The 12853-nt window shown below is 37.9% G+C and overlaps 2 protein-coding genes and 1 non-coding gene across 4 annotated transcripts; 1 reads left to right on the top strand and 2 right to left on the bottom strand.

The window, feature by feature from the left end:
* Window positions 1-411: 411 nt before the first annotated feature.
* Window positions 412-2333, bottom strand: LOC113672211 (uncharacterized). The gene is made up of 2 exons (XM_027188494.2): window positions 2221-2333; window positions 412-1878 (listed from the first exon to the last, which is right to left on the bottom strand). The coding sequence occupies exon 2, from the start codon at window positions 1862-1864 to the stop codon at window positions 665-667; it is 1200 nt and encodes a 399-aa protein (XP_027044295.2). The 5' UTR covers window positions 1865-1878; window positions 2221-2333; the 3' UTR covers window positions 412-664.
* A 2213-nt stretch (window positions 2334-4546) lies between these two features.
* Window positions 4547-12738, bottom strand: LOC113672212 (translocation protein SEC62). 2 transcript variants are annotated; one of them, XM_027188495.2, is made up of 10 exons: window positions 12550-12738; window positions 12229-12346; window positions 10252-10357; window positions 9469-9667; window positions 8263-8295; window positions 7823-7867; window positions 6939-6995; window positions 6438-6498; window positions 5771-5890; window positions 4547-5302 (listed from the first exon to the last, which is right to left on the bottom strand). In XM_027188495.2, exons 1-10 carry the CDS (start codon window positions 12592-12594, stop codon window positions 4932-4934), a joined length of 1155 nt encoding a protein of 384 aa, XP_027044296.2. In that variant the 5' UTR covers window positions 12595-12738; the 3' UTR covers window positions 4547-4931. The 2 variants fall into 2 exon arrangements, with proteins under 2 accessions (XP_027044296.2, XP_089037175.1); XM_089181049.1 differs by lacking the exon at window positions 8263-8295 and having other exon boundaries at window positions 12550-12737.
* On the top strand, window positions 11699-11823 carry LOC113672245 (U6atac minor spliceosomal RNA). Its single transcript, XR_003446316.1, has one exon. It is a non-coding gene; the product is annotated as a U6atac minor spliceosomal RNA (small nuclear RNA).
* Window positions 12739-12853: the final 115 nt, after the last annotated feature.

Below are 12853 nucleotides of genomic sequence, written 5' to 3'. Positions count from 1 at the left end.
ACTAGTCACTTGATTACCGAAGTCCTGGATTGCACGTGTATTTCTGGTGTTACTACATTTCTCGATTGTTTTAGAAATCTCACCTTAGCCAATCGACTAATCAGATGCAAGACTAAACCCATCGCGACTTCGTCACTCACGTTTCCCCGCGCTTGTTTGCTTGTTTTTGCATTGGGTTCTCATTGGCTCCTTCTGATATCTATCCTTTTGATATATGTTTGCTCTGATTGGCTGTTGCAGGGACTATGATTCGAATTTTGTGAGCACGAGCGGAAAGCACCGTGAGGTTGGCTAATCTGATCAACAAGGCTCTAAAATATTTTCATGCCCGTTTTACCAATGAGAAGCTCAAAAGTTTTGGTGCTTTACGATGTCAATTTTTCAATCTATAACAACTCTCAGTTCGAATTACATCGTCGTAAATTACCATTTAATTCAAAATATTGTCTGTTACAGATGAGATTGTCAAGGTCGAGTGAAAACATTTTTCACAGCAGATCAGCAACAGCCGTTTTTCTGAACAAAATTACGCGGAGTGGCCACGGCAGTAGTCTTTATGGATTCTTTGTGACAAATACTTTAAATCTCTGCAATTGTCCCATCGTTTCTACTCGCTGCTCTGATTTTCTAACTACATTAATGAGTTCGTTTTGCAAACCGAAAGTTAAACATTATTATTGCCGGCAGTTTCAGTAGGAGGACCAAGGCTTGTCATCTGATTGGTTCCTGTTCTTTCCCGGTATTCACCTCTACTCGCGGTGATTTCATCCGTTCCTGACTCAAAACAACACCAGCTGCAACCAAGTAAGCACTTCTTGGGAGGTTTAAGAGGCGAAACAGCGTAAATAACAGTACAGGCTAAACCAAACTCCGTTAAACGGAACAAAGTTTCATGAATAAACCATGGCCAGGGAGCCAACTCTTTGTCTTTATTATACACATACACATATTCTATGACTTCCACTAAATCGTAGATTTTTAACGCAAATAATGCAATGCAGAAAAATACTGTCAATGTAGTAATGGTAAAAACTTTGCGTACTGCTCTTCTGTTAAACGAGGCCTGACGCATGCGGTGTGCGGTACCAATAGACATGGTCGATGCCGTCATGGAACTTGGCATGGTTGCTCCGTGTTCTCTGTTCTCGCGAACGACTTTCCAACCAGTTTTGGTAATACGGATACCCGTGAACAGGGTCATGGATAGAAGATACGCGGTGCAGACCATGTATAAGGCAGAGGTACTTTCCACTAAAGCAGTGACCACATCTGCTACAATAACAACACTGAAATGCCCGATGATGACAAGAACGAGAAATCGAATCCTTCTCAGCTTAGAGTAAGTCAGCGGTGTGGTTTTCACGCTGGCCGTGAATGTTATTTGTATCAGAGCAAACGCCGCCATGAAACAGGGAAATCCCAGACCAAAGATAATCCGGTGAACATACAAAGGTATGACAATATCTGCTTCATTTAAGTTTGTTGTTACCTCGTACGGGAAAAGTACCAGCGCGAGTGCCCGAGTGATCCCGAGAACTATTAACAACGAGTGCACAGCGTAGGAGACATTACGGGATACTTTTTCCCGAACTTGCCGCCGTTCTGAAGCGGCGACGAGCTTCGCTGTGGAGTATACGGCAAGTCCCAAAAATAACACGACAAATGAGATCCAGTGCAATTCCCAGCCCCATTTAAAAGTAGCTTTCGCTTCTTCCCAGTCCGGCACAGGTTCTGAGTTAAGGGGTCTGTGATGTTTTGTCTCAGATTCAAGATTTAAAGGAGTATTGTTGCTATTCGGACTTACTGCTACATTCAATGTGCCATTGAAACGGGCCTGATGCAAGTTACTCGCAAGGAACGACATGGTGTTGGGTCAACCTGTTGAAATGAGGCAAAAATTAGAAACAAAGGATTTTTTGGGACTATGGGAAGCTGGACACAGGCCACCATTGTTTTCAATTGAAATTTGAACATTATTGAAACTGGTTTTTATGCAGCGAATGGATCGAACGAATCCTTTGACACTTTCTCCATTTTGCGACCAAAAAATGCGTTTGTATAGGTGCAGTAAAGTGTTTACGATTTTGTCTTTAAACTCTTGAGAAAATGAGTGTGGTAAATTAAAAGTATTTCCTTGTGCCCTTAAAAAGAGCCGAGACTATGCTGAAGAATTCCAGCAGGAACAGTGCTAAAATCATACGAACAAACACGATATCGTACCTTCAGAAGAGCAACACAGGTTAAAAGCCACAGTAACAACATAAAGAAATGCCACCCAAATGAAGAGAGAAATGTGGACCGTGTACACTTTCTCAAGCGCTGAGTTTGGTTCTGATTTGATTTTGCCGACCAGATTTATTTTATATCTCAATTGACGTTATCAAGGACTTCAGTACGTCAAAGTTTCAAGAGAAAAATATTGCCACTTGGCATCTTGCTGTGGAAAAATAAGTCACTTAGCTGTCGGAAATTTTCTCATGAACAAATATCTCTAGACTACCGAATATTGGTCACATCGCTGGTCGAAGATGCAAGGGGGCTGAAGCATGAAAAACGATGCTAAATACCAAAAAAATATTATAGATTCAGGTTTTAGTCTCTCTTGAACAAAATAATTTTGAGGAAAGGAACTACATCACTTCTTTTGCCACTGGAGACCAAAAACGCCCAGACCAAGCGTTAAACTTTGCCGATTGTTTCAATCAATTCGATTTACTTAACCAAGTCACGCGATTCATTTTCACAAATAATATCGCTGCTTATGTTTATCTTCTCTGAAATCACATCATCATCGTACAATTTATGAGTTGTTTACGCAATGCAGCTTCGCTCATTTCTGTTGTGAAGGTTCTGGTTGTGGCGCGGTTGGAGTGACTGACAATAAGACATTATAATCTCTCGCTGACAATAATTGTACTAACATAAAAAAAAAAAAATGGTTGGAACTGCGAAAAGAACTAAAAGTATCACTATAGTAATTTCGGATACACTAATTTGTAGTTCTATAGAAAATGCACCGCAACCGCAAACTTGCTCTAACTAAACAGAAGGTCACTATTTATTCCTACGTGTCAGAAACGGCAAAGGCGAGGGCTAAATGTTTTAGTCTTTGACTAAAGATAAAAATTTCTTATTTTCCTTTCCGACCCAATTCCCTATTTTGCTCATGGTTTCCACGTCCTGTACTTCGAAGTTTTCGAAAATCGATAATTGTCTGTTATTTATTTTGAATTATTTTGTTTATCCATTGTTATTTCTGTTGTGTGGACAAAAGAACGAACGAAGGACAAAAGGAAGGAGAACATCTCTATCAGTAAACAAAACAATCACTTATCTAGGCCAAAGTTTTTAAAATAAACTTTCTTCAGGAATTGAAATGGATAAAAAGTATGAAAAAAAAGTGTTAAAAATATTTAGTATATTTTCATTAAAAACATTTCGAGCCAAGTCATTGTCACATGAATAATGAATCGTCATGATTAGCTCTTAATGACCAGCTTATTAGAGAGAAGGAAATTTCCATATTAATCATCGACCTAATCATGGATAACCGCAGTACCTCCATTAATAACTCCTGTAGAAATTCCTGCAGCAAATTTCTCATTCATAATTTCAGCTGAGTAATAAATCGCAATATTGCTCTCATTTCCTTACTCTAGAATGAAAAACTCATAAATCAAATTTCTCTTCTGCATTTCATCATCGTATCATCGATTACGTGGGAAAACAGGTGGCATGAAAACAGTTTGTCTACCATCCTTGACTTTTATAGCCTGTTCCAGCCGTTCAGTTGATAAAACGGAACGAAGCACTAAACGGTCCGATACTAACATACTAACAGCAGAGCGAAAACGAGGGAGGAACTGGAACAGACTAAGTCCTTTAAGGCACGATTCTTAAAGAGAGAACAACATTCAAAGCAATGGAGTGAAAGTAGGGGGGCCTAGGGGTGGACAAAAGGCACGAGGAAAGTTCCGCTCTCACGCCTAATTAATCAGGATGATTTGGTGAACGATTTTGAGCTTGTTTCTCTAACTCTCTCTTCTTAGAAGAGCACATTTCGATTGACTGACGTAAAAGCAAATCCAAATACTACACACAGGCAACAGAAAAACGGAGACTATTAGAGGAGGCAGTGAGAGCATAAACCGCTTAAAACACGCGAAATCGTGATTGACAAAGTCGCGATTGGTTTTGACTCTGATTGGTCGGAAGGGTGACGCGAGTTTCCTGGACCAATCACAGTGCAAAGTTACGCATATCCAAAGCTCTCTGGGTTAAATTCGACAAACATTAGAAAATTGCTTTGATAATCCTGCACCTCAGGCCACAAATCTCCTTTGCGCCCTGCCCCAGCCTAACCCGTTACACCTCAGGAGGGCAGAATGAACCTATCCAACTTTAATTTATCTTTCAGTAACTCCAGTATTACATCACAATCACATCCACTGCTTACAACATCATTCAAAAGTGGGTACTTCTGCTACCGCACTACGAGCACAGCTATTCCTATGAATGAAACAAATAAAAAAAAAAACACACGGCACGCAGTTAAATATTTTAATTACATTCGTATATTTGGACATTTGATTCTACGTATTCCACAGAAATATATTCAATAACTTTTTCATACAATGAAAGAAAACAAACTGTTGAAACGCAAATGAACAAATGCAATAACTGTCTGGAGATGTTACTTTCTAAAGTCGCCAATTGCCCCTCGAAATGAATTCTTCCTCGCAAAAGTAAATAAAAGTGATTTTCTCTCATTAACAGTACCGCGCAAACAAATTAGTTTATTAATTACCCAATAACGTTTTCGCAATAAACAAACAAATGATGCTATTTGAATGGTAACGTCAGCAGTATGGTAATTTCAAGTCATAAGTTTTTCTTTATACACAATAAAATCCAATATTTGATAGTAATATTCAGCATTTCACTTCAGAAACTGAAGGATCATTTAAATCCTCAAGATCTTTATCCACTTCGCTTCTTGCTGTAGCCACTTCTTCTTCTGTCAATGTGACCCAAGGCTCTTTCTCTTTCTCTTCACTGCTCTCGCCTTTCTTGTCCTGTGCTGCATCCCCTTCGTCCTCTTTCTCCTCTTCGTTTTTCTCATTGTCTTTTTCCGTTTCGTTTTCAGGTTGTTTTTCTTCAGGCTTGTTTCCTTTATATTCGTGCGTGTAGAGTGGAACAAAAGACTCAAAGAAGCCACATTCTTCCGTAAGGTTCGGTAAAAGCCAGAAATGGTGCTTTCCTGCCGTCAAAACCCAGACGATTGCAAAGAAAACATACCGCACTGGAAAAACAAGACAAAAGAAAAGGCACGTTTAGAAAAGGGAAATTACAGTCTCCTGCCTAAGCCTACGTAGCTGGCAGTGTCCGGGACCTTGATTAAATCAATTATGGTAGCGAAGCTGCGAAAACGAAAAGGGGAGCAGGATTATGCTTCTCTATCTCGATGGCTGCTTTACCGTTCATTTGGTGCCTTTGCTACCCAAAGCCTCCACCGCTATACAGCTACTTATTCTAAAATGTCTCTTCTATGTTTTCTGCAAGCATCTTTTGATGATCAATGATCAGAAGGACACAACCTCGACTTGGAAGATGAACTCACAAATATGATTTCCAATCTAACACTGGCCGCCAAATGACACACATTTTGACTTATTTAGTTTTATTAAAAGATAACACCACATCAGGAGAACATAAGGAATAAAAATCCACAAAATAAAAAAAATTAAAATCATTACTTAAGGCAACTTACAAAGGGCAAGAACCAAAATCGAGCCCACAGCAATTGAAGCCAACACACTCAAATACCAAACATACTCCCGGATGTTACTGGGCCACAAAGGGAACAGACAGATGGCGATGGTACCAATCACTGATAAACAAATCAGAGAAAAACGATGGTCAAAAGAAAGCTTAGTGAAAGCTTATTGCCCCTTGTGTGCCACTTTACGATCTTACCTTGTTTTAATGTCATCTGTGATCTATTGTTGAACAGACGCAAGGTTACATGAAATTTCAATAGAATTTCTGTGATTGCTAATTAAAGACGTAAACTTTATCAAATCTAACACAGCTGACTGACTGACTGAATTGAAAATACTTTCGACACTAGCCGGTAGTTTGAATAAGAAGAATGACGTTTTAAAGGAGCATAAAACAAATAAGCTCTAAAATTATTTAACGAGCTAGCAAACAATCATTTAAATACTTCTACGGACTCATTCTGACCACCAGTTGACCGACTGACCAACCGAACGACGGCTGACCGACCGAACGACGGCTGACCGACCGACCGACCGACGACTGACTGACTGACTGACCGACTGAATTACGGACTGGCATTTATTAGCTTAAATTGGCCTTACGTGTACAGAGACACAACTCAAATGGTTGTTAACTGACCTGACAAACATACTTACCAACCAAAATTCCTAAGATGAAAGTCCTAGGATGAAGGGGGTCAAACCTCCACACATAAGCCTGAAAAAGGTATGTAACGGCAGGATAAGCGAAAAAAACAGTTTAACGGGAAAAAGTTCAATACGACAGATGACAGATAAACAATATACGATTAACCATTTATAACCTAACATCAGTAAGCATACTCTCCATACTGTTCTCTATACATTTCCTAAGATGCTGATGAGGAGAATTTCTTTAACAATCATGAGCTTCTTTACTTGGTGATCATTTCTTGTATTCTCATGACCATAATGTGTGATTCAGGGGTGAAATTGTAAGGAGAAATTAGATGCTAGTCACTCTTAGGGGTTAAAGGACTAATAAAAAATACAGAAAATCTTCGTCTTATGGGCAACGATATCTATGCAACTTTAAGAGGTACAAGGCCACAACTCATAATATTTGATTACATTTTAGATGATGCAATTATGATTTTAATATTCAACAAACTTCCTAACCTCGTCATCATCGTCAACAAATATCTGATCTTCATGTAGCTCCAGTTTTACTTTTACCTAAAAATAATAAAACTGCTGTAAGTTCTCAACGAAGTCTACATCCTCGTACTTTTGGCATTTTGCAACATCTTCCACTGCTAATTAGGGTTGCTACTTTTAGTATCTAAACGTGTATTGTACTTTAGCTGTCTGATGCTGAGTCATATTGTTAACATAAACAGACTTGTGTCCACGCCCCAGCCAAAGAACTATCATAATTTGTCAACAAAACTATATTGTATTTAACATTTCCAGAATCGAGAATCGATTTTCGAGAAGATCGAATGATTTCTAGAGGATCTTCAAAAAGAGAAAACCCATGTACAGCTGTGATTCTCGAACACGGAACAGTAACAACGAAGGGTAGGTAAATTTCGGTTAATTCATAACTTGATTAGTGCATAGAGAAAGACTTATTCACTGATGATATCACTGATGTATTTTGACTTGTTGGGGGGGGGGGGGGTGGGTGGATAGAAAACTACCATAAAAGAGAAAACTGGCGTCATTACTGTTATGCTTCGTTGGCGTCATTATTGTCATATCTAAAATGTAACTCGCATCTTAACGATAGAAAATGGTTCAGTGCCTCAGCAAGTTTTCACACAAGATACACTGTACAAGTGAGTTGAAAAAGGTCAGGGAGGGGTAGGTGGGGTTTGAATAAAGATATGGTGAGGAGCTTGCGGGACGTCAATCCCCTCAGTTCCCTGACATCTTCTCCCCCCTTTCCCACACCTTTTCACTCGTGCACACGGACCAAGAGCCAGCTACAGGCTCGAGGGGGTTTGTACGAAAGCCGGCCGGTTACATGACTTCGCTTAAACCATTCATTGTGTACCAACCTTTCTCTTCTTTTTCCCCTCACCATCTCCATTTCCCTCAGTTGCCTACATCATTCAACAAAGAGAACATACCATTAACCTTTTACACCCCAACATTAGTGCTCATATTCTCCACACTGATCCCTCCACATTTCTTGTGGTACTGACAAGGAGAATTTGTTTGACAATCAGGGGCTTCTTAAAATGGTGATCATCTTCTTTATTCTCGTGACCTTTACATTTGATTCCAGGGCAATACTGTATGGACAATTAGAAGCCACTACCTTGAAGGGGTTAAGGGGTTAGACCCTTTATACTTTCCTAAGACTTCAGATGATATCTTGGTTTTCTCATAGCAGGTTACAGTCAGGTTACAGTTAAGTTAGTCTGATCATAAACAAACATGCAACAAAATGTTAGAGTCTTTTTCATTTAAAACTGAACAAGAGCAAACAGCATACTTTTGGTTTTCTTTCCTCAGTAGTATCGTCATCCTTAAATATGATTTAAAACAGCATTGGTTAATGGGCTTGGTTAAAGATTGTGAATCTTTTCACTATGAGGCTGATTGCACTATCATACAAGAATAAGACTCATACAGAAGTACATAATTAGAAATCATTACGATTTGTGACAAAAAAAAAAACACTGAACGACCAAATTACTCAATGGTAACAACAATGCTTGAAAGAAAATATGTTTACTTATGTTTCTCAATGTTTGCATCTGAATCGTGATTGCAGCAGACATTGAACCAAAAATATTTGTACCTTGAGCACAGCTGCAACGACGCATGAAGTATTCAACTCAGCTTTGAATAATAACATTTTAGAACTAATTCAATTCCCATCTCAAATGATCATAAATATTACACATACTATTAGGGGTAATTCCATAGTGCCTTCGTAAGTTGGGATCAGGGCATTAGTACATATTAGAGACAACTAATCTGCAGTAAAAGACTGATTATTCATTTTAAGGAATAAATGTTTAATTAATTTAATCTTGAATAACTACAAAAGTTCTGTGAAACAAATTCAAGAGGTAAGTTACAAGTGAGACAATCTGAAAAAGACTTCACCTCACAGCATTTTAATTTTGTAAAAAAAAAAAAACATTTAAATCTGCGATTAACCCTCAAAATGATCAGAGGTTGTATGTCAAGTTGAACACAGTCATATAAATGCTACATTTTGAATGCTAAAAATTCAATAAATGCCACAAAATTCATTCCAGTAAACAGAATATACATCCTAAAATAGTGAGGGTGCCTTGGATTTCAAGCTCTGAGTATTGGACTTTCGATGAGTCTGCATTCTGTTCCTAAGCAAGACATGTTACTCTTTAAGCACATCCCTCTACCCAGGGGCAAAATGAGAAACAAAAAACTTTCAGCAAAATCTCATGAAATGCTGGGAGTTAATTTGCAAAAGACTAATATTTCACATAAAGGGAAAAGCAATACCTACAGCTGGGTTCATGCCACGGAAACTGCAGATAATGCTCTGGTCAAGTGAACCACTACCTTCATAACTTCACTTTACCTTCCTTTTACAGAGCCTTTTAAAACTTCATACAAAGACAAATTAGGAAGTGTTGCTAATGTATATATATATATATGTATAACCAATCAGCATAAAGGTAGTAATTTTGCAAAAAAGACTTGCCTTTTTTCCCTCTTCTGAGTTTTCCTTCTTAGGTTTCTTCTTTGATTTCTTGCCTTCAGATTCATCTTTCTCCTTTGTAGTCCCCTTTTCATTTTCCTTTTCCTTCTCTTTTTCTGCCTTTTCTTTTTCCTTTTCTTCTTTTGTCTTCTTTACTTTCTTTATTCGAACAACACGATTAAAGAATCCCAAAATCAACAGCCTTGAAAATAAATAACATTATTTCAACATAACCCCCAATGAAATTCAAGGTGTTGATGTAAATGAGATTTACTGATTAACCCTTTGCACCCAAACATCAGTAAGCATATTCTCCATACTTTTCTCTATACATTTCTTCAGGTGCTGACAAGGTGAACTTGTTCAACGATTGAGAGCTTCTTTAGTTGGTGATCATTTCCTCAATTCCTGTGACCTTAATATGCAACTGACTCAGGGGTGATATTGTAAGGAGAGCTTGGCTGATAGTCACTAAGGTCAAGGAATTAAAGAAATTGTAAATGAAAGGTTAGGGGCATGTGCCCTCGAGTAGAACTTGAGACATCTTCCACTTTACTCATATTTACCTAAAACTGAAAATCCCCCAGTGCATGGACATACCAACCCCCATGTGCTACTGGTAATGTGTAACATTGTTTTCAATTCATTGTTCCTAATTCATGAATTGTTGGTTCGGCTAAGAATTCAATGAATCCTCTTTTATTCATATTTTTATCCAGCTGGGAGTAAAAAGAGAAGAAAAAAGTTCAATAAATTAAAAATCTGTCATATTTTAAGGTAGCATACTTATCCAGATAAAACTCCACAGATTCCCGGTCTGTAAACAATATCTCAGTGCCTCCTTTGCCAGAGGCCCACTTGGAATCCATCAGACAATCTATTGCCTTAGATCCTAGGAGTATAAAAAGGAAACAAAGGCTCTTAGTCCTATTGAACTCTATTTAACACTCCATATTCAGCTGTGTAGAAAAACAAAGGGGATGAGTTTCAAAAGTAACTGTGGTGCCGTGTCCCCTTGGGGTATTACAAGATAAATTTGGTTTAGTCAACTGAGTCGATAATGAAAATTGGTCACAGTAAAGAGTTTCCTGAACTGACATTTTGAGCATTAGCCACAAACTGGTTCTTCCTTCTCATCAAGGAATTGGTCACAATCAAATTTGCTTTACTCTCAACATGTGGCTTAGTAACTCAGTTGGTATTAACATTCAACTAATATCTGGTTGGCACTGGTTTAAATTTTGTCAGGCACCATTCTATAATTTCTTCCAATGCAGTTCACCTTTGAAAATCATTTCTTCATTTAAATAAATGACATATTTGATCATTCATCTCACAGTGTAGAGTAAGGCCATCAAATGTAATAATTTCGCCATTCCAACTAACATACTGCTGGTCTTCATCAAGTGTCAGGGTCAAAAGTTTACATGTTACTATTAATAGCACCTTGGTTTACTGTTATTGGTGTGCTTTTGCACACTATCATTGGGGCATTTTGATCCCTATTATTACTCCAACTACTAGAGGTTGTTGCCTCATAGATCCACTATGTCACTGATTAGCAGTTATGCTGAGCATCCATGTTTTGGGACTTACAATTCTGTTTCTTACTATTCTATCTCTATTGATGTTATTAGGATGAAGTCTTATGTGGATGGCTTTTTTGAACCCAGTGAAGGCCAAGGTCTATAAACTGAACCTGGTTCCAAACAGGAAAAGTATGCCAAAACACACCAATCACAACAAGCTAAGGTGCTCTTACAAGCGACTCTTTTGACCTAGTCACCTAGCCTAGACCAACAGTATTGTATTCAAAACATTGTCATAGTCTGACCAAACAGTTAAAATTTTCATTGCACTAAAATACCACAATGAACAACATTTTTTGAAATTTTGAATTTTTCTTGAAAGGACAAGACTTGAAACTTAAGGAAAGAATTTTGGTGGGAAATAACTTTGATTCCCAAACATTTTGATCAAAAATAACATTACAATTCTTAAAAATACCTTGTTTATAAATGGTAAAAGCTAAATTAATTGGTCATAATACAAATTGGGAATTAACAATAATTGTAAAACACAGAAAGCGTTCAACTGTAATATATCACAAAGTTACCAACGAACAGAAAAGGCCAAAAAGGCATCATTAAATATTCACACAAAAGATGTACCATAATGAGGAGATTTGTGGTTCAAAGAGTAATAAAAAGACAGGGAATACCTGGTACATTTTGTGTTGTATGAGCCGAGAGAAGGTTAGCATCTCCCTCGATAAGGACGAGAAAAGTCTTCGGACTTTCAACCTACAACACATGGTTAAGGCTTTGCCACTTACTTCGTGGCATCTAACCAATTTTTGCAAAACTCACTGAAGATCGAGCAAACACGTAATTGCTCACGATCAAAATATTTCGTTTGTGTTCATGGTCGCTCACACTCTCACTCCACCGATAACTCTGAGCAAAACTCGAATCCTTAGATTCAATATTGTTATGGAGAAAGGTTTCAACAAGATAAATTTCAGAGGGAAACATTCGTTCTTTAAAACACTAAGTGACCATTGAATTAACTGAATTTTAAACTTCTAATTTTGTTGTTTGCTGTAAATGCATTTACGAAGCTTATTTTCAATACGTATATACAGGGAAAAGCTAGAGGTGTTTAGCTCTGTGAAATAAATAAATGGAATTGCATCATATATTTGAAAAGCGATACTTTCTCTTTTGGGAAGAACAATGAAGCCTAAATAAGATCGTTCCTTACCGATGAAATATTCAACTTTTTCACCCATCATCGTGGACGGCTTTGAAGGGCAGTTCCATCTCAGATATTTTCCAATCTCGTTTTCTTCCTTGGAGGGTTCTTTTGAGTCATCTCGCGCCTAAATTTGAAGAGATTGAACGCGTTTTATTACTATAAGTCAAATAACTCTCTTCCGTTGGCAAAATTCGGTCAAATACGACTTACGATACGCAACAAACAAGAAACGCACATCCTACGCCGGGCCAAGGGTCACAACATTTACGTTTCTTTAAACAAATATCGCGATAGAAATGAACAGAAGACAAGCTAAAATGAACTTACCTCTTTCTTTTTTCGTTTCTTCAAAAACTTGTGTTGATCACCCATATTTTTCCAAGAAGAACAAATACAGATTCTGGTCAGGGATATGAACAAACCATTCAAGCGTTGTTCTTCTTCCTGTGATCGGAAACGACCGACGACGAACGAGCAATGACGGAAAGTATCGGAAATATCCGACAGAAACGACGGCGTTCGGATTGAGTCACGCAATCTACTTACCTAAATCCAGAAGAATAAAAATTTTAATTTTTAATCACACTTAAGGAGCGTTCTATTGAATATCAATATTTTGATGATCAGTTGT

Source organism: Pocillopora damicornis, chromosome 8 (assembly GCF_964200805.1).
Source record: "Pocillopora damicornis chromosome 8, jaPocDami1.2, whole genome shotgun sequence".
In the NCBI taxonomy this organism is placed as follows: Eukaryota; Metazoa; Cnidaria; class Anthozoa; order Scleractinia; family Pocilloporidae; genus Pocillopora; species Pocillopora damicornis.
The sequence above is the reverse complement of the archived record's forward strand: the minus strand, read 5'-3'. Positions and strand labels throughout refer to the sequence as shown.